Source organism: Notolabrus celidotus, chromosome 16 (genome assembly GCF_009762535.1).
Source record: "Notolabrus celidotus isolate fNotCel1 chromosome 16, fNotCel1.pri, whole genome shotgun sequence".
Taxonomy (NCBI): domain Eukaryota; kingdom Metazoa; phylum Chordata; class Actinopteri; order Labriformes; family Labridae; genus Notolabrus; species Notolabrus celidotus.
In genome coordinates this window covers 14,454,052-14,480,734 of record NC_048287.1, presented here as the reverse complement: position 1 = coordinate 14,480,734, position 26,683 = coordinate 14,454,052, and the positions used below count along the sequence as shown (strand labels likewise).

Sequence of the window (26,683 nt, the reverse complement as noted above, 5' to 3'; positions counted from 1 at the left end):
ACTTTTTTTTTGATTCCCCCTTTATATGGATTAGCTGAAAATAATCTGCTTAAAAGTAAGCTACAGAGGTGCTGTTGGGCCAATTTTGATACGGCCAGGCTAGCTGGTTCACCCTAGAGGAAGTCTTTGTTTTGAGCTACGCTAACAGTTTCCTAGCCCTAGCTAGCTTATCTAGCTAGCTTACCTGCCTACATAGCTTTGGCAAAGTATTGTAGATTTCTTTTATGTAGCTCTCAGCCAGAAAGTGCTTATTTCTTGGTTTACTATTTATTCAGAGCAGTGAACTCAATAACAACTCTATTCATATCTAATATATAGTGTACTAAGAAGTAAACTAACAGTGTAAACTAAAAGGTTTCCTGCCCCTTTAATGAAATATCAGCAAAGTACCTTACATTTTTTGTCCCCAAAAAAACCAATCATGCAACTCAACCATGTTGCCTTAACCTGTTTTAATTGGCTGTTGTTTATTCATGCCCTGTGTGACAGAGTTTGTTTTTGTTCAGCATCAAATACAAACAGACTGATGTCTTGATTTCTGATTTCCTCAGCTGTTTTAACCTTCGTATACTCCTTGCTCCTGACTGCAGCCTCACACAAACAAAAACACACTTTAATCCCCTTTAAACACATGTGTCTGCCTTTATACTTCTCTTGTCTTTTTTAAGCTGGCTTGTTTTCAGCTGTCAAGAGGGAGTGTGCGTTGAGAAGTGCCATATCTGATACTGTTAGAGATCAGAGATGATAAGAGAGTGATTGAATCTGCACTGATGTGAATGACGCAGCTCATTATGCAATAACAAAAAGGTGGAGGGAGGAGGGAAGCATGTGGGAGGAGAAGACAAAATGAGTTGAAAGATCTGTCAGATTTATATTATTTCTTGTTTTGTCTGCTCTGACAGCATCCCCATGTGCACTCAGGGGATATGAAGAAACAACAGAAGAAACTTCTTACAGAGTGAATTTGTTCTTCAGTAGACTTGTTGAATTTGAGTGCAAACATAGGTGCAGGCTAACCCAAGGGTCTAAATACGAAACGTATACAAAAATGCCTTCACATCACAGAATCATGTCGTAGCTTGTCAAGCCAAATCTCAGATCTACTCTCTTCTTTATTCTTCTCTGTGTATGTGACTCTAGACCTGAGGGAGGATCCTACTCACTCACCCAGCAAAAAGAAGAGCTACAGAGGAGTCACCCGAGACAGCATCAGCTCCACAGAGGGGGAGGTTTGTACAGCGATGTAACATGCAAACATCTGCACAATTAGTTAACACCTCTCAAAAAAACAACCAGATGTAGTGTTGATAGATGTGATTTTTAATAAGGTGAGCTCTATTATTCTCATTAGACATGCCTTTTAAAATGACTCTAATTTCACCACAGGGTGTTTGATTAGTGTGAGTGTCTATCAGCCTGTTTTTGTGTCTTTAACCCCTGTCCATTCCACTTTATTTCTTTAATGGATTAATTGCGGTGTGTTGCTTCACGACACTAATCGACTCTGTCACAACTTATTGTCTCTCCCAGTGTGATAATAACACTCACAGTTGTTTTCTGGATGAGAGGTTTTTGTCTGGCTAATGCTGTCACTTAACTCAGCTACAGCAGGAACATAACCAGATCGCATAAACAACCAGAGAACTGGATCAGAATTGGCAGGAGAACAGGAAACAGGCAGTGTGTGGCTTCCAGAGGGAAAAGAGGGCAAGGAATTAGGAATGGTGGAAGTATGTCAAGTGACTTCTTTCAGATCAGCCTGCTCTGTAGTGAGGATGTTCCTCTCAGTCATCCTTTTTATGACCTTTTTTCCATCTCTCATTCCTCATCTTCTGACCTCGTCTTACCCCTTATCTCACCGTGTCTCATTACCTTACCTGTCTGATTCCATCTGTGTTCAGGTCTTAGAGTGGCAAAGCAGTCCAGCCCACAGTCGTTCAGGCTCGATTCGAAGTGTGGCCCCCGGCAGTACTGAAGGCTCTCCCAGACGAATACTGCATCCTTCATCCACTGCAGGAGTTCCCCAGGACGGTTAGTAAAAGCCCACAACGAAAGATCAAATGTTCACTCAAACATCTGTAATGATTTCTGATGATGGAATTCACCTGCAACAGTCCAATTTCAAAATGTATCTTATTATCATACAACGTATTTCTTTGATATTTCATCACTTTATGTAGGTGTAATCTCAGGTGGGTTGTTTGTGATCACAGGTTTTCCGTCTCCAGCGAAGTCCAGCCCCTCTCGCAGTCTGGAGGAGCGCAACCAAGCGCTGGACCCTGGGTGAGAGGAGTGTTGGAATTTTGAGTTTAACATGCACTATTGATTGTATGTAAAGATAGACATGTCTTGACCTCCAGCAGTTGTACAAAAGTGAAGCTGAATTACCACCCACCCACACCCTAAGACTTTGGCTTCACTTTTGGAGAGTTGTCATTTCATCCATCTTTCCTTACAGTCCATATAATTAGATACATAGGTAATAGTTTACTGCATGGATGAAGACATTAGGTCTGAATGGTTTGCAGCAGCTCAACATTTCTGCTCCACAGTTTGTGGAGAACTCTCTGTCATCCATCTTTTTCTTACTTTCTATGAAACACATTAATAATGCATTACAGGTGGCAAAAATATAGTATGAAAAAGCTGATTCATTCTAATTTTTATTTGACCAAATGTTACTTTGGCATGCAAAATATGTTGTCCATATTTTGGATTTGAAACATTATCACTTCATCACAAAGTATAGGTATGATCATATTGCCTCTATTGATAAGGAAACTAAACAAGATGGGTAACATGTTGACACTCAGCATTTGGTAGAACACACAGAATAGTGAAGTGCATCAATCATAACTAACTTTTCCCAAATGTTAATATTCTTATGAATAATATACAGTATGTTGTATTTGCATTATGACTTGTTCTGTTTAAGAAGGGAAGACATTCTACACAGACAGACCAGAAATACTGTTGAATCACTGTTATCTAAATCTGTTCACATCAGTCAAACTACAGTTTCTCACTTCACCTTTTATCTGATCAGGTCTCCTCTCAGGAAAAGTACACTGAAGGAAAAAGATCCCAGAGCATCACCTGGAAACAGGTAAAAAAAAAAAATCTGCATCAGAGCTGAAGATTATTATCCTGCTGTCATTGATGGATGAATGATAAATTGAGACACACTGTCCCAAAACTTGTCTTGATATTTCTGCTCTCTCTGTCTCTCTCTCTCTGTCTCTCTCTGACTCTCTCTGACTCTCTCTCTCTGTCTCTCTGACTCTCTCTGACTCTCTCTGACTCTCTCTGACTCTCTCTGACTCTCTCTGACTCTCTCTGTCTGTCTGTCTGTCTGTCTCTCATCTCGCTCTCTCTCTCGTCATGCCGGATCGTCCTCTCTCCTCTCTCTCTCTCTCTCCCTCTCTCCTCTCTCTCCCCCCCTCTCTCGCTCTCCCCCCTCTCTCTCATCTCTCCTCCTCTCTCTCCCCCCCTCTCTCTCTCCCTCTCTCTCTCTCTCCCCCCCTCTCGCTCTCCCCCTCTCTCTCCCTCTCCGTCTCATCTCTCCCACCCCTCTCTCTCTCTCCCTCTCTCTCCCTCTCTCTCTCTCTCCCCCCCCTCTCTCTCTCCCTCTCTCCTCTCCTCCTCTCGCTCCCCCCCCCCTCTCCTCTCTTCTCCCCCCCTACTCTCCTCTCCCATCTCTCTCTCTCTCCCCCCCTCAATCGCTCTCTCCTCTCCTCTCCCCCTCTCACCCCCTCTCTCTTCCTCTCTCTCTCATCTCCCCCCACTCTCTCTCTCCATCTCTCCTCTCTCTCTCTCTCTCGTCTCTTCTCTCTCTCTCTTTCTCTTTCTCTCTCTCTCCCCCTCTCTCTCTCTTTCTCTCTGTCTCTCTCAGCTCCACAGAGCCATCAGCAGAGGACAGTCCACTGAAACTCAAAGCCAAGGTACCTGAGTGTTGGCAGCTGTACAATGATCAAATAATGATTCACTTTACAGAGAGTTTACAGAGAGGACATTAAGGACACTTTGTTTGCGCATGTATAATGTAATAATGAGTACAGTCGGATCAGGCTGTGTGCCAGACCTTCACTCCTAATACCTACACACTTACATTTTAATGGCATGTTGTCTTTAATGTATTGTGTTGTTTCTTGAACAGAACTCTCTTACATGGCCCCATTTCTTCTCCTATTCATATTATTTGGTATTGTATATTTATATGTTCATTCATTTCGATTAATTCTATCTCAATCTTCTGAAATGAAAGTTGCTGAGAGGTAAAGCAGGTTTTTGTAGCTAATGGAATTTTACTGTAATCATGAGAGTGTGTGATTATACCATATTAGTTTGCCTTCATGTACCCAAATATCACACATAAATCTTAACTACAGGTTCAGAAACACTGTAAAAAATGTCCATTCAGGATATCACATGATTGTTTTTTGATTATTACTTGTAGTTTTGTAAAGAATCTCCTGCCAAGGGTTCCCAAAGTAAATCTTAAGGATTCATAACCCACCCTTGATCTATTCAATAAGTCAGAATACGTCCTTCTGACACGATATAAATGTATTAACATGGGCATTTGTTGCAGTGTTTGAGCTTGCATGAGATGATTTCTAATCCCGTGTAGTATCGGTGTGTTACCTCAGGATTGAAAAGAAGATTATTTTTGATTCTGCACCAATCTAGCCCTTTTCTCCCTCCATGGACACGTTTTGAGCTCAAGATAAGAGCACATCTCAAGATAAATCACTGCAGAAAAAGCGTGCATCAATAGTTATGTGGGTTTTGAAGTAAAGACTCAGACAGAGAGGCTAAGAGTCTAAACCTGTAAGATCAGTCTCACTCTTACCTCAGAGTCTTGAGATTCAAAGGGATCTTTCAAAGCAGACAAAGCTCTACATTTTAGACTCCAGTTCTTTTATACATTGGATTTTATGCTCACTGAAATTATTTCGTATTTGGAAAATAACAATTTTTAAACTTGGTCTGTTAAAACAACTTAAACATGATATCTTGAATGTCGTAAGGTTAAGACACAGACATATTTTTCTTCAGATCGCGTGCTGCATCTCCTTTTGATTTCCACTGCAGCTTGTCTTTGTATGTTTGATCACAGATCTGGATCTTAATTCTGTAATTCCATTTATGGCCCCCCTCGCCCACACACTCAAGGACATGGAGGGAGATTTTCTGAGTTGGATAGCATCCAGATACATCATTTTTAACCACTAATCATTTTCACAGATTGGGCTCTAATGTGACAGCTTAAAAATGAAGGATGTGCACAGTTCTGCCTTCTTGCAGTCTATCAAATAGCATAAATCATTAATAGTAGTCTGCTGGGATTTTTAGTGATTGTAAAAATGTTAGGATGACCCTCATCAATCATCCTGGTACAGCTTTCCTCTTCTTGATTTACTGACTCTCCATTCAGTCTCTCTGTTTAAGGAATCTAACAACCTCAGAGTCAGTCACTTTTCTACTGTTAGTCTCAGTGTGTCGTGTTGTTAATGTGTCGTTAATGTGTTACTAATTTCTCAGGGACCCGCTCTGAACGACGACCTCAGTGCCGGCAGCAGCAGCTCTGTGGAGATCAGCGGCCTGAGTGAAGCCAAGATGTCAGGACGCTCACACACACTGGTGCTCTCCTCAGATGAGGTATTCACGCCAGACTTACTTTCAGTAATTTTAATGTGTTCCTTTTTAGGCAAAGTGATGAGAGTTCTCAAGATGAAATACAAAATGTAAGAAGTAAAAAAAACAATGCATGAGATGTATTTCTTCTATTGACTGTAAACAAAGAGAGATGAGAAACAGAGCTGTCAATCGTGACATTCCACCCATTAAATAGCATCAAATAACTAATTTAAACTAAACCTCTAAACTCCCCCTTCCACCCCCCCCCCCCCCCCCCCCTAAAAACAATGATTAATACCTTCTCAGAATAAATGTGAACAAAGTTCTCCATCTTTTTCCAGGATATCATATCATATCGGAATTTCCCTTAGGGATTAATATAGTACATTCTATTCTATTCTATTTTATTCTATTCTATTTTGATAAAAACCTACTTATATGATTCATGGCTTTGTAAAAAAAAAAGATCAGACCTCTACAATAAAATAAAAATGTACTCCTCAAAATGCACCACTTTTTTTTCTTCTTATTGTTGTCAGTGCCCCTATCTGTCATCTTAATGGATAATTCTGACAGAAAAACGCATTATCCCTTCAGCAAGCAGCCGCTCTCATATCCTATCGACAGAAGACAACAAGCATAAAATCTGTGCACCAGTTTAGACTCATTGTGTTCAGATGTTAAACTAAGCTGCTCTAGTGGAAGCCATATTGTTTTTGTCCCTGTTAAAAAAACTGCTCATCTCCTTTTTGTTTCAATGCTGCGTTGATTAGAGTCTGGATATGATAGATGATGAGGTGAGAAGGTTGGATTGCACCACATGCATGTGTTTGTATCTGTTGAGTTTAAGCCACTCATCTCTTTCATTCCCATTGACACACTTTCCCATTCACATTGTTCATTGTGAATAGTAATTGTCTGTGCATGTTCCACAGCCTAGTGTGTGTTGCTACAGAATATAGTTGTTACTGTATTTTTGCCTGATCTCATTTTAGTATTTATTTAGCATTCTCAGTGAAACATTGTATGTTAATGTTGTGCATCTCATTTCTTTCTCTTCCTGTTCCCTTCTGTTTTTTCTCCCAATGTTGTTAATATTTAGATCTTAGATGAAGGACAGCTTCCAAAGCAGTGCCAGTGGCAGAACCGCAGTGTCACAGAGTGGACCTCTCAGCAAGTGGCCCGCTGGCTCACGGGCCTCAACCTAGAACACCATATCCCAGAATTCACTGCCAAAAACATAGATGGAGAGCAGCTGCTGCAGCTTGAGAGTGCTGAACTAAAGGTGAGTGAAGACATAAGGTTTTTCATACACATAGTGCTCTCAAACAAACATATAAGCGTTCAGACACAATAGTACTGGTATTCATGTCAGCCCATAATAACAAGGTTCTGGTTTCTATGTGCAGAACATTTGTAGTCTGAGTAGTGTTGAGTAATCACATATGGACAGACTTTGGTGTTTGCTGGAGAGCAAAAACAGGCAGAAAACGGACAGCTGTAATGATGCTCTGGTTTCAATCCATTCTAGATAAAACATTTTAACTTTAGCAGCAAACCTGCACTATGTTGCAAAAGCCGATCCTCATCCTATTAGCAATTAGCAAAAAAACAAGCACTCTAAAGGTTTTTTCTTATCCTCTAAAGGGTATACTTATTTTTACAAATTTGTATCATGATGATTTGCAAGTAAGTCACAAGAAGTTAATTAATTAAAGAAAAAATATCTGAGATTTATTGTTCACAGATTAAAAAAAACAAACAACCTTAAAAATCAAGATTTTCACTGATGCATAGTCTTCTTCATTTATTTGCTTCAGTCTCTCGGAGTTGCTTCTGCCCAGGACCGCGCCCTGATCAAGAAGAAGATCAAAGACCTTAAAATTCTGATGGACAAGGCCAAGAGGAACCGAGAGAAACTGGAGAAACAACGCGATAAGCTACGGAAGAAAGAGCAGGAGCAGCAGCAGAAAGAGGCGCAGAAAGAAAGCGCAATAGAGTGATATTAGGATCACCTGCTTTTCGTAGCACCCACACCACGTAGCATCTGGAGGAACAGAATGCCCGTAGGCTCGTAGATGAACCCTGAAGAATGCCTACCAAGTAGTTGAAAATTTCTCAGTGGTGGAGCTACATCCGGCTGCCTGAGATCGTCAGGTGACTTTATCACCAAGCAAATTAAACCAAAACTAGCAGTTGGATAGTGAATGCAGCCCCATGCATTTACCTGGTTTTACACCCATCCTGTGTTTTAGCCATTCAGTTCTATTTATTTAGCTGTAAATTGGGTTTATTTATTCATGTCCCAAGTCAGTCTGTTAGGATTTTCCCTTGTTCTCATCCCATATCGTCCTCGAGCCTTCAATGTTACCCATCACAGCCCCTTTAGATATAACAACATGTACAGTGATAAACAATGTGCCATCTGGATTGACTTTTGTGGTTGTGGAATATACTGTGTGAAGCAGTGCCCCTCTCCCACCACTGGGTGTCCCCATGCTGCTTACTTTCAGCACTGAAGAGGAAACACTGGAACCGAAGCAAACTTCACTGAGAGGAACAAAATCTCTGAGCACTTGCAAGAACACTGGAAGTGCAAACACTGTAAATTCAAACTCTGTTCTAGCTTTTCCAATTCTCCTTGAAGTATACATGTACCACACCGAAGAAGTACACAGAGTATGACTGAAGACAAGGACACGCTGTTCTCATTGGACTGGTTCTAATGGAGAATTCAGGTACAATGTAATCATGGAATTTGTAATCTACCAAATCTGTATGACAAGGATAAAAAAGTGTTCAAATGAAAGTTTCTGCTTATATGCATAATGTTGCTTTGACTCTGCTTATAACCTGCTTTTGACCTCTTTTTATATTCTCTCTCGATTACAAAGTAATACCCCGCCACCCGCTGCCTTTAGAAATTCTAGACTTGTAGAATTTTTCTGAAATCTGCCCGCTTCTGTGTGAGTGTCGAAACACATACAATAGACTAAACATTTCAAATTGTTATTTCATGAAAAACGTACAGGTGACCATGCAAAACACTTTGAAATATATTGAATAGTAGATAGGAATGCTGCCATATAGTTGGGTCTTTTCTGTGATCGAAGACGGATGCAGTGAGTCCAGAATTTGTTACCTGATACTACTGATGCTACACTGAAAAATGCATCTGATGGGTGCAGTATAGCTTATTTTTTTTAACCATTTGAATAAGTCTTAAACTATTTGATTTTCTTTTTAGATTAATAATATATGTCTTTCAAATTATTTTGACTTATGTACTTAATGAGATTCCTTCTTTAGGATAATGAGGCTCACTGAGAGACATGTTCCCTGTGTCACTTCTTTATCATTCCCAGGATTCATTCAGTAGGTTTACATGAAATATAGAGACTCCAGTGTCACCGTGAAAGAAACAAAGGCAGCTTTGTTTTTTGCCTCCCTTTTTGTCTGAAGGGTCCTGCCTGGTGCACTGTCAGGAACTGGAACAATAATATGAGTTACAGATACCTCCATGAAATGCCACAGTTTTACAGGCACTGCTAATCTGTTAATATTATTTATTTATTTCTGTATTTAATGAAGAAACTGACTACTGTTTATGATAACTTATGCTAAATAAGAGTATTATTAACACCTAGATGATTTATCCAGAATTGTATGATTACTTCCTATTGCCAAAACATAATGAAACCTGTTTATTCAAAGTGATTTACATTCAAATGTTGCTGTCAAATGAGGGTTTAAAGTTGGAAATGCAAAGTAAACAGTAATACTCTCCCATTGTGCTTGTAGTTTTTACTTCAATACAACCATAGAGCTGCTCCAGTGCTACTCCAATAAACTGCTCATGATGTATTCTTATGAACTATTTTGTAACACTTGAACCTCTCTGTGAATATCCTCCCCTCTCTCTCTCTCTCTCTCTCTCTCTCTCTCTCTCTCTCTCTCTCTCTCTCTCTCTCTCCCTCCTTTTCTGTCTCTCTCTCCTGTGGGGTCAGTCGTCGACTGCACTACTTTGACTCTTTTTGTATGTAAAGTAAAACACTGAGAGCAATACGCTGTAAGAATCCTAAAGAAGCCTTGTTTTCTATCGTGTCAGTGTATGTGTGCACAGTTTGTCCGAGGGCTTAGGAGGCTAAAAGGTCACACCTTCAGCCAAAATCTTTTCTATGTGATTGTCTAGCATGATGAGACCCTGGTGCTCCTGGCAGGCGAGGACACAAAATGTTTGAGTCCCGCCCGGAAGGGTTTGACTTTTCATGTGCAAAAACAGATAATCACCACCAATGCTAGCCATGCCTTCACTCTTTTAAAAAGCTGTGCTAACTCTCCTCCTTCTCCTTTGTTGTCATTACCTTGCTCTCTTTTTTGCATTCTGAAAAATTGGAAAGTGCAGCTACCTGTCACACTGAATAAAATGTGCAGCCACTGTCCACAGTCTTGTCTTTCGTCTTTTTCAACATATCTATGACTTTCTCTTCATGCCTTTGGTCGTTTTCAAGCAAGTCTAATGCATGTTAACATTTATATTCTTCATTCCTCTATTCTCAAGGTAAAACTTGATAGTTTGTAGTCATCAAAACTGCACAAATGTTAGTTTAATTTAGTCATTCTAAGTTAGAAGTATAAAAGAGAAGAGCATGAACATGGCCTGTTATTTGTACCATGTGACCCTCCACTGTCTGAACAGACTGGCTGGTCTGGTCAGCCACAGTCCCTTGTAGCTCTTCAGTCTCTTCCCTCTCTTCTTTCTATATATATCCAGACTAATTTAACCTCAGGTCTATTTTTTTCTCCCTCCTCCCATTTGTTGCTCCCTCTACCTCATTTCCGTCCTCCTTCCTCTAACCCCCCCTCATATCTGGTGGCTGAGCTCATGCAGGCCTTCCACTGTGAGTATGGTTGAAGCCCTCATTACTTTAATTTGTGGCTTTATTTCTTACCTCTTCCATACTTTGTGGCGATCATTCATGTCATATGAGGAGCGTGACTGTTCACCTAAAGAGGTCATGGAGGAGTTGAGTCCCAGACAGCAAGCTGCCAAACAGCTGAAGCTACAGTTCCTGAAGGCCCTGAAAGCCAACGACGCTGAGCAGGTCCTGCAGATCCTGAAAAAGGAGAAACTAGACATTCACACAGTGCTGGAGGTGGACGACCCCCGCATGATACTGGCCTCATACAAACAAGGTAAAGAGTGGAGGGGAGGACATTGGTGTGCACTTTAGGAGCAGATATGTGAGTGGCAAGTTTCTGTATGTTTATGCAGCATTAAAGCCCTGAGTTATCATGCACCTCCAAAAATAACAAAACAAGAGAGTGAGTGAGTGAGTATGTCCAAGCATTAAATAACAGAAATGTCTTCAAATACCTGAGTGACACTTAGGTAATCAACTTTGGGGTTTATCCACTCGGGGGCGCTAAGTCCCAGGAATCCTTCAGCTGACTTTGACAACAAACCGTACAAAATGTGGTGACCTACAACACAATCACACTCAGACTTACAGAAAAAACACACAAATATAAAGTCACAGCTAATATCCTTGAGCAAGAATCATTGTTAGCTTGGATTTCAGAATAACCCCATCAGTCACTGGGGTCCTGATTTAAAAACAGAAAACTACAGCGTCCTCTTCTTCTCTCCAGGTTATTGGCTTCCAGGCTATAAACTAGAGAAGTCCTGGGCGATGGGGATTCATGTGTGTGTGATGTACAACGCTCTGGAAACTGCTCTGGCGCTTCTTGAGGAAGGTGCAGCTGTCAACCGCATGCCCAACGGAAAGACGCCATTGCATGTGGCCTGCGAGATCGCCAACAGCGACTTTGTTGCACTGCTTTTGGCTCGCAAGTCAAAGGTCAACAGCCTGTCTCTCAGCGGACACACACCACTGCACCACTGCACCAGCCGGGAGTCAATGGACTGTGCCAAGCAGCTCATTCTCAAAGGTCAGGAAAGAAGTACAGTGCAGATGAAAGTGCAAATACAGACAACATTATGATGTTATAATTCCTCATGAAGGTGCAAACATCAACATGCAGAGCCACAGCAATGAGATGGAGACTCCTTTACACACAGCAGCCAAGTTTGGCGTCCCCGAGCTGGTGGCTCTCTACTTAAGCCACAGGGCATCTGTGGACGCTCTTAACTCCCTGCAAGAGACTCCTCTGATGACGGCTGCCTTCTGGGCTTTTGACACCAAAGAGCAGATCTTCAGTGAAGACCACCATTTGGTCTGTCGCCTCCTGCTGGATCACCAGGCTGGTGAGTGTTTGGACTAGTAACAGTGCAAGACCTTTACTTCTTTTCCTGATCATTGTTCTGAACCTTGGAGGCTTTGAGTAGTTTCCTCTTCAGTATTTACCTTGTTTTTCCTTTTTTTGTTACAGATCCAAACCTCCAAGAAGAGGACAATAAAACAGCTCTTCACAAGGCAGCATGGAACTGCGATCACATCCTGATGCAGATGCTGCTGGAGGCTGGAGCAAACTCACGAGCCATGGACATCAATGGATGTGCCCCCATCCAGTATCTGCTCAAAGTGACTGATGTCAGGCCTATGGCCATACCTGAGCTCTGCTACCAGCTGCTGCTCAACCACAACGCAGCTCGAATCTACCCGCCCCAGTTCCACAAGGTACACACACACAGACTGGTGGACTGGCGTGTAAGATGCATGTGTTTTATAATGACTCTGTTTGTTTTTTTGTGCAGGTGCTGCAGTCCTGCTACGACTCCCCCAGAGCTGTAGAAATCATGGTAAACTCTTATGAGCACTTAAAGCCAACAACGAAGTGGAGAGCGGCCATTCCTGATGATTGCTACAAGGTATGAAAATAAACTGTGGTACATAGATATGATGAGAATCAAGTACAAAAGAGTGACTTTATTTAATAAACATGTTGATAATTTACAACAAAATGAAATCCAGTGTGATTTTAGAAGTCAGACTTTCTAATGCTGCAAACTAAGAAAATGTATGACAGTCACACTACCCAGTTAATAAAAATATGGTGCATAAGAAATGTTTTTAAAACTGGTCTTAAACTGAAACTTCTATTGCAATGCTTTATTTTTTCTTCCTCAGAGACATCAAGGTTTCTACGAATCTATGTATGCCGTTTGCACCAACACTCCTCGCAGCCTGCTCCATCTCACGAGGTGTGTCATCAGAGCCAGCCTGGCAGTGACGTGCCACAGTGGTGTAGCGCAGCTGCCTCTGCCGTCTCCCATGAAGAAATATTTGTTACTGGAGCCTGAAGGCACACTGTACTGATAATGGTTAACAACAACAAAATACAGCTTCTTTGTTGGATGGATACTCCTATTTGTAGCCTGTCAGAACATTCAATACCTGCTGAGGACAAGAAAAAAAATGCTGCTAGATAATGAACTCTTAATTGCTTTCCTATGCATATAATTTCCATCGCATTTTGTGTTTGTTTGTTTTCAGGAGATAAGAAATACATTTTAATGTTTAACATGCAAGATGTCTTCGTAGGAGCGGAACCTTAATCGTGAAGGACATGATTATTTTATTCATAATGCTTCCTGCAGAGTTCTTCTAGTCTATTTTAAGTAAAGGGTAATGTATAATGAACAGGTAGTTATGCCAATTAGAATCCTGACTGGGCAAGCTACTTCACCTGGAAGCACCTCCATTGGACGCTCCTCAGGCTGCTCTCACATCTGTGCTGGGTAACTTCCCAAATGTCAAGACATGCCTGGGATTTACACTTACGTTTTTGCCACAGTGTTAACAGGCAGAGGGGAAATGTGCTGGAATTCTTTATGAGCGTTGATTTGATATGACAGGTGGGAATTACTATTGATACGGGGGTTCGACCAATCAGAATCAAGTATTCACAGCTCCTGCAAGGTGTTTTTGGTTGGTTATGAAACATAATAACATTGATATTGATGTTTCTTTATGAGCTACAAGGAACATTTTCACTGGCTGAAACCAATGACAGGTGTCAGACTAAGTGATCAAAGGCGCACTGCAGCCTGTTCCGCCACAAAGATTCTCAATAAGTTATACATTTGATTGATGAAAGTGAGCAAGGAGATTTCTTTCTCAAGAAACACTAAAAACACATGTACAAGAAAAAAATCAGCAAAGACTGCTTTGTCCACAGGGGCCGCCAAAACCGTCTCAAACCAGAGGTTCCTCACAGGAGCTTTAACATAGCCACAAGTACTAATAATAGATAACTGTGAGCAAATATAATTAGGCTTCTCTGTCCTTATTTCAGGCCTTCTTGTCTCTCTGTCATAGTGCTCATTTATAAAAGGATTCAAAACTACCCGGCAACCCATTTAATGCTCTCTCATTATCACCCTGTATGAGCAGAACAAACACTTGACACAGCCCTCCACAAAAAGTGCTTGTTTTTCCAGTGAACTGAACATGCAGCCATGTGAAAGGGCCATCATTTTGCTGACCAGATATACTAGATTATACAGCGCAAGGAGGCACTTCAACACAAGGCATCTCTTTCACACCAGATTTCACAGTTTTTTCACACTAGTTTAAAAGCTGACTTTTAAGGCCTTTCACTCTTATCTGGGTTGCTTGGCGCGATCACAGCAGGCTGCTGGTGCAAAAGGCTGGTAAAGTATTTAGGGATGGTGTTGCATGTGATTTTTATGAGGACAAAATACCTGGCTCCTTCCACTGCTCCGATCAGCTGTTATTTTGAACTTTTTACTCTCTTACCTTTAAGAACAAGTTTTTTATGATGTGGTACTGCTGACATGTTGAGGTCAATTAACTGAGAGTGGATTTAGAAAAGTAGGGAAACCAGAAAAGTGGGGGACATGTGGACGTGCTCATGAAAACAAGAGCAGACAGGCCTGTTCTGGCAGCTGGCCATGTAGAGCCACTGTACTGTGTCGGCACCGGGGACAGACAACAGAGCAAAGTTTCCTAAAACAACCTGTGGAGAGAGACGGGTGAAGCATGGTCACAGTGTGGACTCAACACAGCAGAGTTTAAAATGTTATTACAAATCTATGCTGTCCTAACAAAATTCCTAGAATACTGCGATACAGATGAGGGCTGTCAGGGAGTGTCTTGAAATGTTTATTTTCTACATTCTCTTGTCTTTTCAGTGGTAAACCACAACTTTATTACAGTAACACTGGACAAATATGAGTGGAGTTTATACATTTAAAATGCCAACATGTTAGAGACAGTTCACAAAGTGTGTAAAATGTAAAATGAGGGAGTTCTTTTTTGAATACAAGTTCTGAAGGCAAACATAGAACAAATCAAATATTTAGATACACATCGAAGTCAATATTGATCAATAAGAGTGCATATGGCTTTGTCGGGCTCTGGTGTTCCTTTTTTCCCAGCATGACATTTCACACCATTACTTTTATAACTGTATAATTTCACACCTTTACCAACTTAAAATATACCAAACATGCATAAATATACACTTAAAACTTTCTTGGAAAACATTTATGAAGAGTGTTTTAATGTTCTTGCTGTAATTAACTTCCCACAAGGTTTAACAGAGGAATATTGTTGTGTACTTGAGGTCAGTTTAGGAGTTGTTACAATTAAAATACAATCATCAACATATCTGCTTCAAATTTATCGCAAAACTATGTTCAACTTCTTCCAGAGGCACATCGTTTTTTGATCTGAAGAACTCCAGAGCATGTCTCAACACACGTCAAAATAATCAAGTTCTCAAAATGATTTCAGTCAATGTGTGTTGAAAGTTAAGGCACACAGTATGTTAAATGTAGTGATGTAGTGATATGCAGAGGATCATATTTTGTTTACCTTTCATACCAAAGAGGTTTGAAGACTTAAAACAGACTTGATCGGACGCTGATGTCATCAAAGTAAAAATATTTATATATGTATATACGCTGAAAAACCCGCTCAGATTCTTCCCTCATTTGCTAATTTTCTCATTTGTTTTGTGGGAACTTCATGAAAGTGCAGAAGTCATGTGTATGACGCAGAAGCAGTGGTCTGAAACGCAGACATGAGCGCAGTGGGCTGGTTTTAGCTGCCCTGTTTGTTAAGCCCAAATGCAAAAACAAAACCTAACCCAGTATTATAATTAACTAAAGAATAAAAACCAGTCTTAAGATTGTAAAATAAAACCTTTAAAAGAAAACAACAGAAATGACAGCTAAAACAGCTAGATACTGAGCTACATTCACAGTGAAACACTGATATGATGATTGAACAGCTTCAGAGTGAGTGTAATGTGTGAGGCAAAGAGAGCTCAATACTCGTTTCATAAGCATTAGCACCTTGAAATTGCCACTCAGTAAAAAAATATTAAACAGGTGAGTGTTTGCTGGGTTAAATGGCCTGAAGGCTGGCAGTAATGGTTCAGATCAGTCTTATTTTAATACAGGAATCTGTGGAACACAAGTCCAGGTCCAGCATCAAGCTGAAAACATTAAGTGCCCTTCTCTTCTCACAGTGTTCCAGCATGGACCATCTTCTTCTTCATCTTCTCAACCCTTTTGTTCTTTTATTCATTGACATTCTCTCCGAGCCTGACATCACCTCTCATACTTGCCCAGCTTCTTTGGATCCTTGCTTGGCATGCACCAGTCATCTGCCTCAATGGTCGTCTGGTAATGCCTTAATGCTGACTTGTTGAAAACAGGAAGTCTCTCCACTGACTCTGACGACAAAGCCTTTGATGCAGACAGAAGAGAACTTATTAGTCTGGAGTCAGTTCCAGGTTGTTTCTCTGTGGGCTTTCATGCAGAGTTCTGTGCTTGATTTAAAACCTGACCAGTGCTGGAGGAGAGACAAGCAAAGTCTGCCACAACTAAGTTCATCGGAATCTGTAGTCGATGATACAAGGACAAACTTTTAATAATTATTTGGAATCTGGTGCTTTAGCCAAATAGGGCACATTGATCTACCTAAAGCTTTGTCACAGACATGCAACATCATGACTGCTGTTTCAGCTGCAACCCTCACAACTATCGATGCAACCACAGGCTAAGCTCAACCACTGTTCCAGTACTTAGCAGGATTGCAAACTGCACATGGTGCACAGCTGGTACCAGAAAGAGCTAAATTTTGTCCTGTTGTATACATGTGTACTTATACCTACATGCTTTCTGCATGTTTTTCAATGACCTGTTTAATTCTGCTTAATGTGCTGATGTATGCTTTGCTTCTTAAGTTGTGTTTCTATGTATTCCTGCATGCTACACTGAACCAATCAGCACACAGGAAGACTGAGATGTCAGTGAGCTACTATTTGTGTTGATATTTTTTGCTATAATGGGTAAAATGTACTATTTTTTAGATAACTTTAAAAAATCATTCTAGAAGACATCTCATGACCCCCCATTTGTGTCTCGCGACCCCCCAGTGGGTCTCGACCCACACTTTGGGAACCCCTGGTATAGACAAGGCAGCAGCAGGTGAAGATTTTGAGGTTGAGGATGCATGTCAGTGCTTGCCAACCCAGCAAATAATTTTTGCCAACTTTTGTAGCATATTTTGACAAACTGAAGACAATGTTATGACAACGTAAAAGCTCATGCCTCTTTGGGGGATGTTGGTATGTGGATTTGTTTTTACAGCTGATAACTCTTATTGCTGTTTTCATTTAATCCCTGTAATTTAACTGCAAAAATTACAGAATTAAACTGTAAAAGTACCTTTGGCATAATTTCAGAACAAAAGCACGTTTGTAATTCAAATTAAAAAAGAAGCAAAAAGGAAGCAACAAAGACAAAATAAAAGTTTCACCAATAACAGTTATATCAGAAAAAACTGAAACATAAACTGGGTAACTCATACCCTTGAAAAATTTGAATTACATTGTACCATAAGTCAGCATTCTGAATCTTACTGTGCTGAGTGGAATGTACAGTTAAATCATTAATTTTCACAAAGTCAGGTTGTAGATGAACTGCTGTTCTTACCTTTAAGTATATAACAGCTGAGGTGCCGTAACCCTCCATGGAGTAGAGCTGCAGGTCTCCCTGGAAGTACTTGGCATAGAGGCGAGAGATTGGGAGACCATAACCAAAACCAGCCTGAAGAAAAAAGAGAGGAAAGTGAGGGAAGACAAATATCAGGGTCACACTATGAGTGTTGTAGCATATTAGCTGCACACTGTCAACATGAAGAGGAAGGTACACATCAACACTTCAGTTTCTCATGAGGTTACAGTTTAACCCAATGAAATGTCACTGGCTGCATTCCTCTCTGTAATAAGATAATTTGCAACCATGCTCTGCACAGTGAGTCTCCGTTTAACACGAGAAGATTTTAATTTAGTTCATGTTAAATCGTATTTTTGAAACAGCACAGCAACATATTACTGACCAGCTGCTAATGTTTGAAATCCAAAAGCAAGTATACTTTGGACCGGCCACAGTCAAAGACTTGTAGGGTTGAAGTGCAACAGGTTTAGTCTCACCAGTGGTGCATTTCTCGAGTTATCTTCATGGACTGGACTGGGAGCTGTAGAGTACATGTAACTGAAAAGACGCTCAATCTTCCTCATAGGGACTCCACCCCCTCTGTCAGACATCTAACAATAAAAGACAGATATGTTAGATTTACAGTAGTCCTCTCATTGCTCTGTAAACAGGCTCAAGTTCAAGCCTTATACCTTGATAGTGAGGTCCTCACTGCCCAGTGAGACTCGCACTTTGATCGGGGGCAGCGTTGGGCTCGTCTCGTGGGTTTCTACGGTGGCTCTCATGGCGTTCTGACAGAGAATGTTTACAAACCAAGTGAGCAGACATGTGGTGACAGAAGCATACATAAAGTGCTCAGGTTTGCTTGTTACTGTACCTTGAATAGCTCAAACAGCATGTGGTAGAGGTGGGATGGCACATACACAATATGAAGTGGCTGGTTGGGGTTTTTAGCTGTGAAAAAAGAAACAATGAGCATGAAACCATGACTGAATTGTAGATCTATGAAGCTAGACAGTTTAGAATATTTTATTTTTAACTATGCATGTTGGAAGAATACAATTTTTTTATCAAATGGTAAAAGATTAGAGCATGTCTTGAGAGACTGCTGAGAACATGCATGTTCTCACTGCAGTAAGAGTATTTTTGGGGGGTTTTAGCCTTTATTTTATAGGACATAAAATTTATATACATTTTCAAAATAAAATTTTGTTTTATAAAATGTTAATTTGTCTCCAACAAGTGTTTCATCCTTACTAAATTTGCATTGCACTTCCCAACCACCGTAAACATGAGTCTGGTTCTGCTCGAGGTTTCTGCCTGTTGAAGGGAAGTTTTTCCTTGCTGCTGTAACTAGCTAAATACAGCGAAGTGCAATGCTTATGATGGATTAAGATGAAATAAGACAGTCCTGTCCATACTATGGGATGGGATCTTATCCTGTCTTAATGCTGGGTCTTTGTCAATAATTTGACATAGAGTGGTCTAGACCTGCTATGTTTGTAAAAGCGTCTTGAGATAACATTTGTTGTGATTTGGCGCTATACAAATAAAGATTGATTGATTGATTGAAAAGAACAGGTGAAATTGTTCTTCAAATCAAAACATTTTGGTTGTTTTTCACTACTTACCGTTGATTTCTGTGATTTCCATATCAGGAGAGGTCAGGTAATACTGCTCACACAGCATTTTGGAAGTCTCATAGGCATCTTGACAGTGCAACAAAAAGAGAGATCATCTGATGTGATTCTTTTGCGTGAGAAATATTAGCCACAAAGAATATTAACCACACTAAATACAGAACAACACCAGCACCAGTATGTTCTCTGACTTTTAGTGAGCCTATTTACACAACATTCAAAAGGAAGGTCTGTCACAGCCAGGATGAAACCTTTACTTCCCATTCTGTGTGCTGACTCTGAAAAAGTCTGATTATAAAAGATCAGACAGTCACTCAAACACATTCAGGTCATCAAATCACTCATTACCTTTTACAACCTCCACAACGTCACAGCTGGGGTCAATGCTGCCGATGTGTTTTGGGTGGGCTGGGTTCACACTGCCGTCAAAGATTAGTGCTACAGGACACAACAAAGGCGTGTGAATCAAACATATATCTACCATATCACTGTCCATAGAGGCCTTACATCTGTTAATATTCAATCACATATAAAGTAGATATCAAGTTCAGTGAGTTTGCTGCTGTAAGATAAAGTTGCAACAGATAGTTGAACACTCACTGCTGCTAACGTGGCACTGAAGATATAATTCAACAATAAACAGTACAAAATGTGCATGATCAGCACTCTGAGTTCAATCTGATGACACAAACTTTGTGTGTGAGGAACTGTGTTGATTAACTCACAGTCAATCACAGAGTGCTATACTGACTGTGCTGGTTCATGAGCATGCGAGTGGAGATGCGGCTCATGTAGAAGCGATCCAGGAAGTACTGGACGTTCTGGTTGGTGACGGGGTCCACACCGAACGCGTCCTTGTACTCCACCACGCCCTGAGCCATTGTGGGCACCACGTTGTTGTGTCGGTTACGGACGTTCACCAGAGTTTGTGTGAAGCTAGGGAGGGGAATGAGATGAGAATGTGAGGAGATGCAGTACACTGTTAAATATTAGGGTATCTACACATCTGCATGCGCATTGCATTGAAAACACATGGATTCTGATGATAGCTTACAGCAATGCTTTTGTGTAACAGTGGGGCCAAAAAAAGAAACAGGGGCCACTTCTGATAAAAACATCCTAATTGATATAAAACATTTTAGCTTAATTACACTTAAAATCCTCAATGTAATGCACTACTTTCTTACTGCGTACTTGGCTAAACAGGTGAACCCATATGGTTGTAGCACTACTGTCAATTTAAAGCCACTGTGAGAAACTTTTCAGTCTGGATTTTGCCGCCCCCTGTGGACATAACGGACGTCAAATAATCAAATCATATCATATTCTTAATACATTTATTACTTGCAGCCTAAAATGCTGGTCATACATTGTTGTCTAAGCTGTAGCACAGCCACCCGCTACAGTGCTACAATTCTCTACTATCCGGATGTAACCCAGCAAAGATGACAGATAGCATCTCTTGGTGTGCCTAGTTTGGCAGTATGATGATATATAAAGGGGAGATCAAGTTGTATGTTGCCTGTTTCTGTGTCATAAATCCACTAAACAGGATCAATGTGTACCGAGCACAAGCATATTGACGTTAACCCATGAGTAGGACCAAAGGCTGGTGGTGCTAGCCCTGCTAATGGTAGTCACACTCAGGAAACCCATTTGACACAAACTCTGTGAACCATGTTTAGTTGTGTTAAATAATTTGTGCAAAATTTTGGCTGTTTTCTGAGTGATTTCTTACCTTTAGACTGGTTAGGTAGGTTTGACTTTAAATTTCTGTTTAAACAACTTGGAAATAAGTTCCTTCAGAACATCCCCTGTGTAGTCTCACAACATAAACTCCTCCTACCTCAAACATATCACAAACTCTGAATCTTTTCAATGAAAAATGTAAACAAAGGCTGTTTTGAGAGCATGCCGTCAACCCTGAGGCAGCCGTTAAAGGAATGAAACTATAAAAACTATGAATAAATACTCAATCTTGTCACAGGTGAACTCATTTGCTTTAATAGGTCATACTGATAAACTAAATTGATTTAAGTCTGTTTCACAATCTGTGAAAAACTCCTAACAAGAGGTTCAAAACCTGGTTTTAGTGTCTCCTGTAGATACAGCACCTCTTATCCCTCTGATTTTGTCCTGTTTATGTGTAAGTAGTGTCTTTAACATAAACTCTCTCACTGCTGTACAGCTGTCTTTCACAGTCAAATGTCAAAGAGGCGGTTTCTGCAGTGTGCTGTAAATCTACTGTTGTGACACCTACCTCACAGCAGCAGTTTCAGACATTAAACATAACTATAAAGAAACAATCCATCTTTATACTGATAGTCTTGTAGCTCCTAATGTGGCACCAGCAAAAAACTCCTTACGTGACCTTTAATTAAGCAAACAGAGTTCTTATAAATGGTACATGATAAAACTGTACAGTCAAGTTGTACATATGGAAAAATTAGATCCCCAGAATTAATGGATTTACTGATCTGCCATTGCTAAACAGCAGCAAGCTGCAACATGCTAGATTTAGCTAAACTGTAGAAGCTTTAAGTGAATGAAGCCTTTGGAGCAACACTGTAATTGCTCTTTTTCCTTAAAGTCTGACAGTGGTATTCAGGAGCTGAACAAAAAGGTAGGTGAACCAAAAAGATGTGTTTTCAAACAGGATGAGGTTGTAAGGGGTTTGTTGTGAGTCACATCAAACTTTGGCGCTTAGCTGTGCAGTTCCAGGTTGACAACAAGCAGTTAATAAATACAGAATTAGTGGATTAGAGTTGGCAGTAACAAAGAACTTATCTAACTGGAATGGTAACAGATGTAAACATAGACAGTCTTCAAGTCTTCTACTCAGGGTAAACACAGGCTTTACATTGTATTTGAAAATGTGTGTAAGTGACTTACTTTGTCAGGACATCTCTATCATCTGGATCGTTTTCTAAAAAATCTACCAGCTCCAACAAACTCTGTGAATACCTGTTGGACACAATAGAGAGAGCAGGTTATTTAGAACACATCTCAACTTATGTGACTTTACAAAACAAACACTGCAGTATGATTCAAAGAAACATTCACTATGTTAAAGGCATATGTGTTTAATAACTGTGTAATAAGGCATAAAGGAGTTCCACATGACTACAATTCACTGTTTTGATCACAGACTCTATCTGTAGTCCGTTGGATGTGTGTTCTTGAGTGGTGAGAGTACTGAATCACAATCCCTCGCCCTGTGCTGCTGCAGAGAAACTGGGTGAAAGGTGACAGCAGTTTTTGTGCCTTTGATTCCTGCGGCTTGCTCCTTTTGTCCCTCGACTGACCTTCTGCTCTCGAACTTGAAATAGCGTTTCGTCATGCAAACATGTATGCAGCTCAAAATTCAACATTTTGCAGCTGCTGTTCTCACAAGCTTGCCAGGAATCTTAAAAAGGTGACTCTGCTTTTCAACAACACTGAAAACTGGTAGACGATGTTCTTTTTCTTTTTTTTTTGCTGACGTCCAAAAGAGAAGCAGTAGTGGGAAGAGAAAGTCACAGTAGAAGAGGTGCATTGCCAAATATAGATATTACAGTGGCTCTTGTGGAAAGAGTTGGGGGTGGGGTAATGACCTTTATGTTAACATGACTTGTACCTAACATGATCAGCAAGCTAGGCTAATGCTCCCCTACAACTAATCTGTGGCTCTTGGCTCTTATTCTTTGCTGTATGGTACTGAATGGAGGTAAAAGACATGATTATGTTCATCCAGGGAGTGTTCTGTCATCTAACCATGACAAGTAAAGATAATTAAAGCTATTCTATAACGCAGTTTGAAAGATTCAACAGAGGTGATTATCATTTCTTTTAGTCTTTTTCCCAAACCACACCCTTTAAGTCTTTGCACCCTACACAGCATGCATGTGAGCACATACTGGTATAAATCAACCTGTCTGAGGGTTATGACTACAAACACGCTGCATCTTTATGGTACGACATGAAACTGAAGCATGTATATGATCTATTAGGGCTTGCTACATAAGTATAACTTATTGACATGAAAACAAGGATGGCAAGGTTCCTCATTATTTCTAATTCAAACAAAGATCATGCTGTGAAGCGTAGTCCCAGATCACTGGCATTCAGCCGTGACTGCACAGAGAACAGCTGAGCGAAGCAGGAGGGGCTTTGATGCATACTCAAACGGAGCGGACAGGGACGAAACCTCATATAACCTCTGAGAGCTTTGAGAGGAATGCCATCATCATATCACAATCTGTACTTTTTACTTTCATAGCCATTTAAGTTACAATTTGCTGTATATTGAGCTACATAAACATAAAGGCTGGAATACAAGGAAAGTATGCTTTGAGGGACAGAAGGATCTTGATGCTACTGTTTCATGACTACACATGGTACAAAGGAGAGCAGGTCCCTATTCAACAGTACCCTGAAATCACAAAAAGAATGACAGGAGGAATCTTATGCAAGGGAGTCTAGAAACCAGATGTGCAGTGAGACTAGATTAGGATTCAATTTGTCTAGTCTGGTAACAATGTTTTTGTATCACACAGAGAGCAAAGGTACTGTAGTATGCAGATTTTACCAGCTGGTGAGCAGCTTTAGGGATGGAGTGCTGAGGAGCTTGTCGGGGAGGTAATCAATTTCCTTCATGATGTTGGCAAGTCTGACAGGAAGCTCCTGCCGCAGGAACACAAACGAGGTCTTCTCACATGCATTGGCCGAGCCTGCAGTCACATGAGGGGTCAGACACAGGACAACAGGGGCCTTTCAAAAACATTACATTTTGGAGGCAGTATGCTAAAGATCATTTAAGGACATGGCATGCACAGAGAATTCTTTGGTGCACATTCACTGGAAAACCATGACTGGAATATTTGTTAGCAGTCACAGGCTTTTTCTACAATTGATCATTTCAAGCTAACAACAAGATGTTATGTCGCAATCACTGTAAGACCCAATTAAACATTTAGGAGGCAGCAGAAACGCCGCTAACATCTGTATGCATATCTTTTCCCAGTGATAGCTGCAGTTGTCTGTGGACTCCCTGTTTACTACGAAGACAGCTGACACCACACACAGACAATAACGTGAATAGCAAAACTACCATGCGAGGACAGAATAAAGTAACGTTCAACAGAGAAAGACATCACTGCTGCAAGAAAGCACTCACCAAAGTCAAGGAATTGCTTCATAGACAAAGGGGAGGGGGAGAACTTCGAAAACCTCTCCACTTGTTTCGGTATTCCAGCTACGGAGACATTTTTCATCAAAAACTGTGCGAACTTCATCTTTGCTCCTCGGGTACAACAGGCACAGACTGTCCTTTCCTCCCCCCAGTACACTCCACCTTGAAGACTGTGAAGCTAGCAAGGCTAAAGCCACGTCGTAGCTACAAGAAACCACTGGTTAAATACGTGAACATCTTTCAGGATGCAGGATCAGTTGTTTTCATTCAGCAGTTTCCTCGCATCTTGGTAAGTTGTTGAATGTCCTTCAAATGCAACTTCCAACACTGGGAGACGTGTTGTTGTTGTTGGGCGGGGAGAAGGAGGGACTGACATTGAAACCAACCAATGAGAGCCAAGATACTCCCGCACTGGAGGATGGTGGATGAAAGGAACCGGTGGAGGACAGTGATATCCTGAGACCCAGAAGAAAAAAAGTTTTAATTTTTTTTTCTTCTAGATAATATAAGCATTGGGTTGAAAGAAACATATTACAGAAAAAAAATGCAATAATGTTGTTAATTTAATTTTTTATCATCTGTCCCTTGTGGCGGACATTAGGTCTTGATAAGTCACATAATGTAATTATATTACTTCATGGATTTGTGTAGGCCTGTTTCTGTTAAGATTTCGTGTCATTTCATGAACATTAAAACAATAGTGGGAACACATCAGAACATTAACATCTAATTTTAAAATGCATACTCAACCCCTTGAAAGTCACCTTAATCAAATGTTTTACTGATTTGATGTGTGCAGTGAAGTGGGTGCATGTATGTTTGGTGCGTGTGTGTGTGTGTGTGTGTGTGTGTGTGTGTGTGTGTGTGTGTGTGTGTGTGTGTGTGTGTGTGTGTGCGTGCATGTAAAATCCTCTCAGCCTCACTCAGCCCTCTGCTTCCTGGAGTACAGAAATTGGTTAAACACAGATGTAATTAGTCCTGCTGTCCACTACAAAGGACACTGAATAAAAGTTGTGTTTTGAAAGGGTTACAATTACTGTACATTTGTGAAATCTTACTAAATTGAGGTTAAGACTCTTACATTGAAGAATCAATTTGATTATTTGAAAAGAAAGTTCATGTGCTCTGTTGGCCACACCCCCACAAGTGAGACATCATTAGAAGGCCCAGGATGTCCTCTTCACAGGACAGTGGGGTTTTTACAGACTGCATATATTGTGCTTAACTTAGATGGCTAAAATGCATGTCCTCCATAGAGGGAAAAAATGAACAGCTGGGTCTCAATTACAGATAAATCAAGGCGAATGTGGACAGAGAAAGGGATGAATTAGGGGGTTTGAGAAAATTGGTTAACACTCAAATCTGTCCTTGATCCTTGTTTTTAAATCAGTACTGCTTAAGCATATGACTGTCACAAAAAGGTAGCCTCATAAAAACATTGAGAATGGGTGTAAATAAACTGCACTTACAAGTGCTATTTAAGTGTGAAACAAATGTGTGCATCTCAAGTTTGCACAGTTTTGAGGAGACACAGATTTGTTGATTTTAAAGCTGCTGTTGGTAGGAATGGTGTAAAAAACGTTACTTTTTTTCTGCTGAGTTTGGAGAAAAGGTTATAATGCCCATCTGTACTCATCGGTAAGTGGAGTCATTTGAGACTATTGCAAGATTTCTGCGTTTTCCAATGCCTTTGTATCAAGCAATGTTATTATTCCCTTCGTTCCAGTAATGAAAGACCAATTATAGCTAATCTCCAATCCTCTGTCCTGATTGGTTAAGCAGCGGCCCCTACTATGTCCTCCGATTGGTTATGGGTCCGGCACTATCATGACTGCACACGCTGATCTGTGTGTGGGGGGGGCTAAGAAGAAATCTGGCTGGGAGGAATAGTGTTGACATTCGAAGTCCCTCTCTCTGAACAGATGTTTATTCTGTGAGAACCAACAGCAGTTTTAAGTGTGCATTTTAAGGAGTGTATTCAAAAGTTTGTACCTGAAATTGTGCTTCAGAGAACACTTAAAATCCAAGCTGCAAGCAGCATTGAACAGGCCCTCACACCTCCTCGCACTTTGAGGTGCGGTGCATTTCATGATGTTGCAAAAGTCCGGGTGCTGTCTGCAGTTGCAGAGTTTATTGCTGCTGTGGTGTGTTCAAGAGACTGATCAGTTGTTCATGATAGGCATCTCCTACTCTGAAGGACAGCTGCCACCCTGCTCCTCATCGGCACCATGGACAGTGACATGTATGCCCATTTGAGCATTCTGTAGTCAAAAGGAGAGGAACCGTGTTTTTGTTTTT

The 26,683-nt window shown here is 40.7% G+C and overlaps 3 protein-coding genes across 4 annotated transcripts in view; 2 read left to right on the top strand and 1 right to left on the bottom strand.

The window, feature by feature from the left end:
* The window catches only part of ppp1r9a (protein phosphatase 1, regulatory subunit 9A), a 54,936-nt gene extending 44,854 nt beyond the window's left edge, over positions 1-10,082 (top strand). For both annotated transcript variants that reach the window (XM_034704135.1, XM_034704136.1), the window contains 8 exons: positions 1,141-1,229; positions 1,902-2,031; positions 2,214-2,283; positions 3,047-3,106; positions 3,893-3,941; positions 5,545-5,661; positions 6,743-6,925; positions 7,461-10,082. In XM_034704135.1, coding sequence (XP_034560026.1) covers positions 1,141-1,229; positions 1,902-2,031; positions 2,214-2,283; positions 3,047-3,106; positions 3,893-3,941; positions 5,545-5,661; positions 6,743-6,925; positions 7,461-7,643 — 881 coding nt within the window. In that variant the 3' untranslated portion in view covers positions 7,644-10,082. The remainder of the gene's footprint in view (positions 1-1,140; positions 1,230-1,901; positions 2,032-2,213; positions 2,284-3,046; positions 3,107-3,892; positions 3,942-5,544; positions 5,662-6,742; positions 6,926-7,460) is intronic.
* A 445-nt stretch (positions 10,083-10,527) lies between these two features.
* On the top strand, positions 10,528-13,874 carry asb4 (ankyrin repeat and SOCS box containing 4). The gene is made up of 6 exons (XM_034705195.1): positions 10,528-10,836; positions 11,293-11,592; positions 11,666-11,908; positions 12,034-12,281; positions 12,359-12,472; positions 12,732-13,874. The coding sequence occupies exons 1-6, from the start codon at positions 10,548-10,550 to the stop codon at positions 12,918-12,920; spliced, it is 1,383 nt and encodes a 460-aa protein (XP_034561086.1). The 5' UTR covers positions 10,528-10,547; the 3' UTR covers positions 12,921-13,874.
* An 839-nt stretch (positions 13,875-14,713) lies between these two features.
* pdk4 (pyruvate dehydrogenase kinase, isozyme 4) lies at positions 14,714-24,766 on the bottom strand. Its single transcript, XM_034705184.1, has 11 exons — positions 24,371-24,766; positions 23,783-23,924; positions 22,108-22,179; positions 19,967-20,151; positions 19,564-19,653; positions 19,207-19,284; positions 18,453-18,529; positions 18,268-18,366; positions 18,073-18,186; positions 17,573-17,686; positions 14,714-16,321 (listed from the first exon to the last, which is right to left on the bottom strand). The coding sequence occupies exons 1-11, from the start codon at positions 24,486-24,488 to the stop codon at positions 16,184-16,186; spliced, it is 1,227 nt and encodes a 408-aa protein (XP_034561075.1). The 5' UTR covers positions 24,489-24,766; the 3' UTR covers positions 14,714-16,183.
* Between the last annotated feature and the right edge of the window lie 1,917 nt (positions 24,767-26,683).

What these genes read in the sequence shown, in the direction of transcription:
- asb4 (XM_034705195.1), top strand. Translation starts at nt 10,548, where the DNA reads ATGGTTGAAGCCCTCATTACTTTAATTTGTGGCTTTATTTCTTACCTC. An exon ending in ACTGGCCTCATACAAACAAG is followed by an intron (nt 10,837 to 11,292) that starts GTAAAGAGTGGA and finishes TCTTCTCTCCAG; the next exon opens with GTTATTGGCTTCCAGGCTAT. An exon ending in ACCCGCCCCAGTTCCACAAG is followed by an intron (nt 12,282 to 12,358) that starts GTACACACACAC and finishes TTTTTTGTGCAG; the next exon opens with GTGCTGCAGTCCTGCTACGA.
- pdk4 (XM_034705184.1), bottom strand. Translation starts at nt 24,488, where the DNA reads ATGAAGTTCGCACAGTTTTTGATGAAAAATGTCTCCGTAGCTGGAATA. An exon ending in GGAAATCACAGAAATCAACG is followed by an intron (nt 18,530 to 19,206) that starts GTAAGTAGTGAA and finishes CTTTTTTCACAG; the next exon opens with CTAAAAACCCCAACCAGCCA. An exon ending in ACTCGAGAAATGCACCACTG is followed by an intron (nt 17,687 to 18,072) that starts GTGAGACTAAAC and finishes TTTTTTCTTCAG; the next exon opens with GCTGGTTTTGGTTATGGTCT.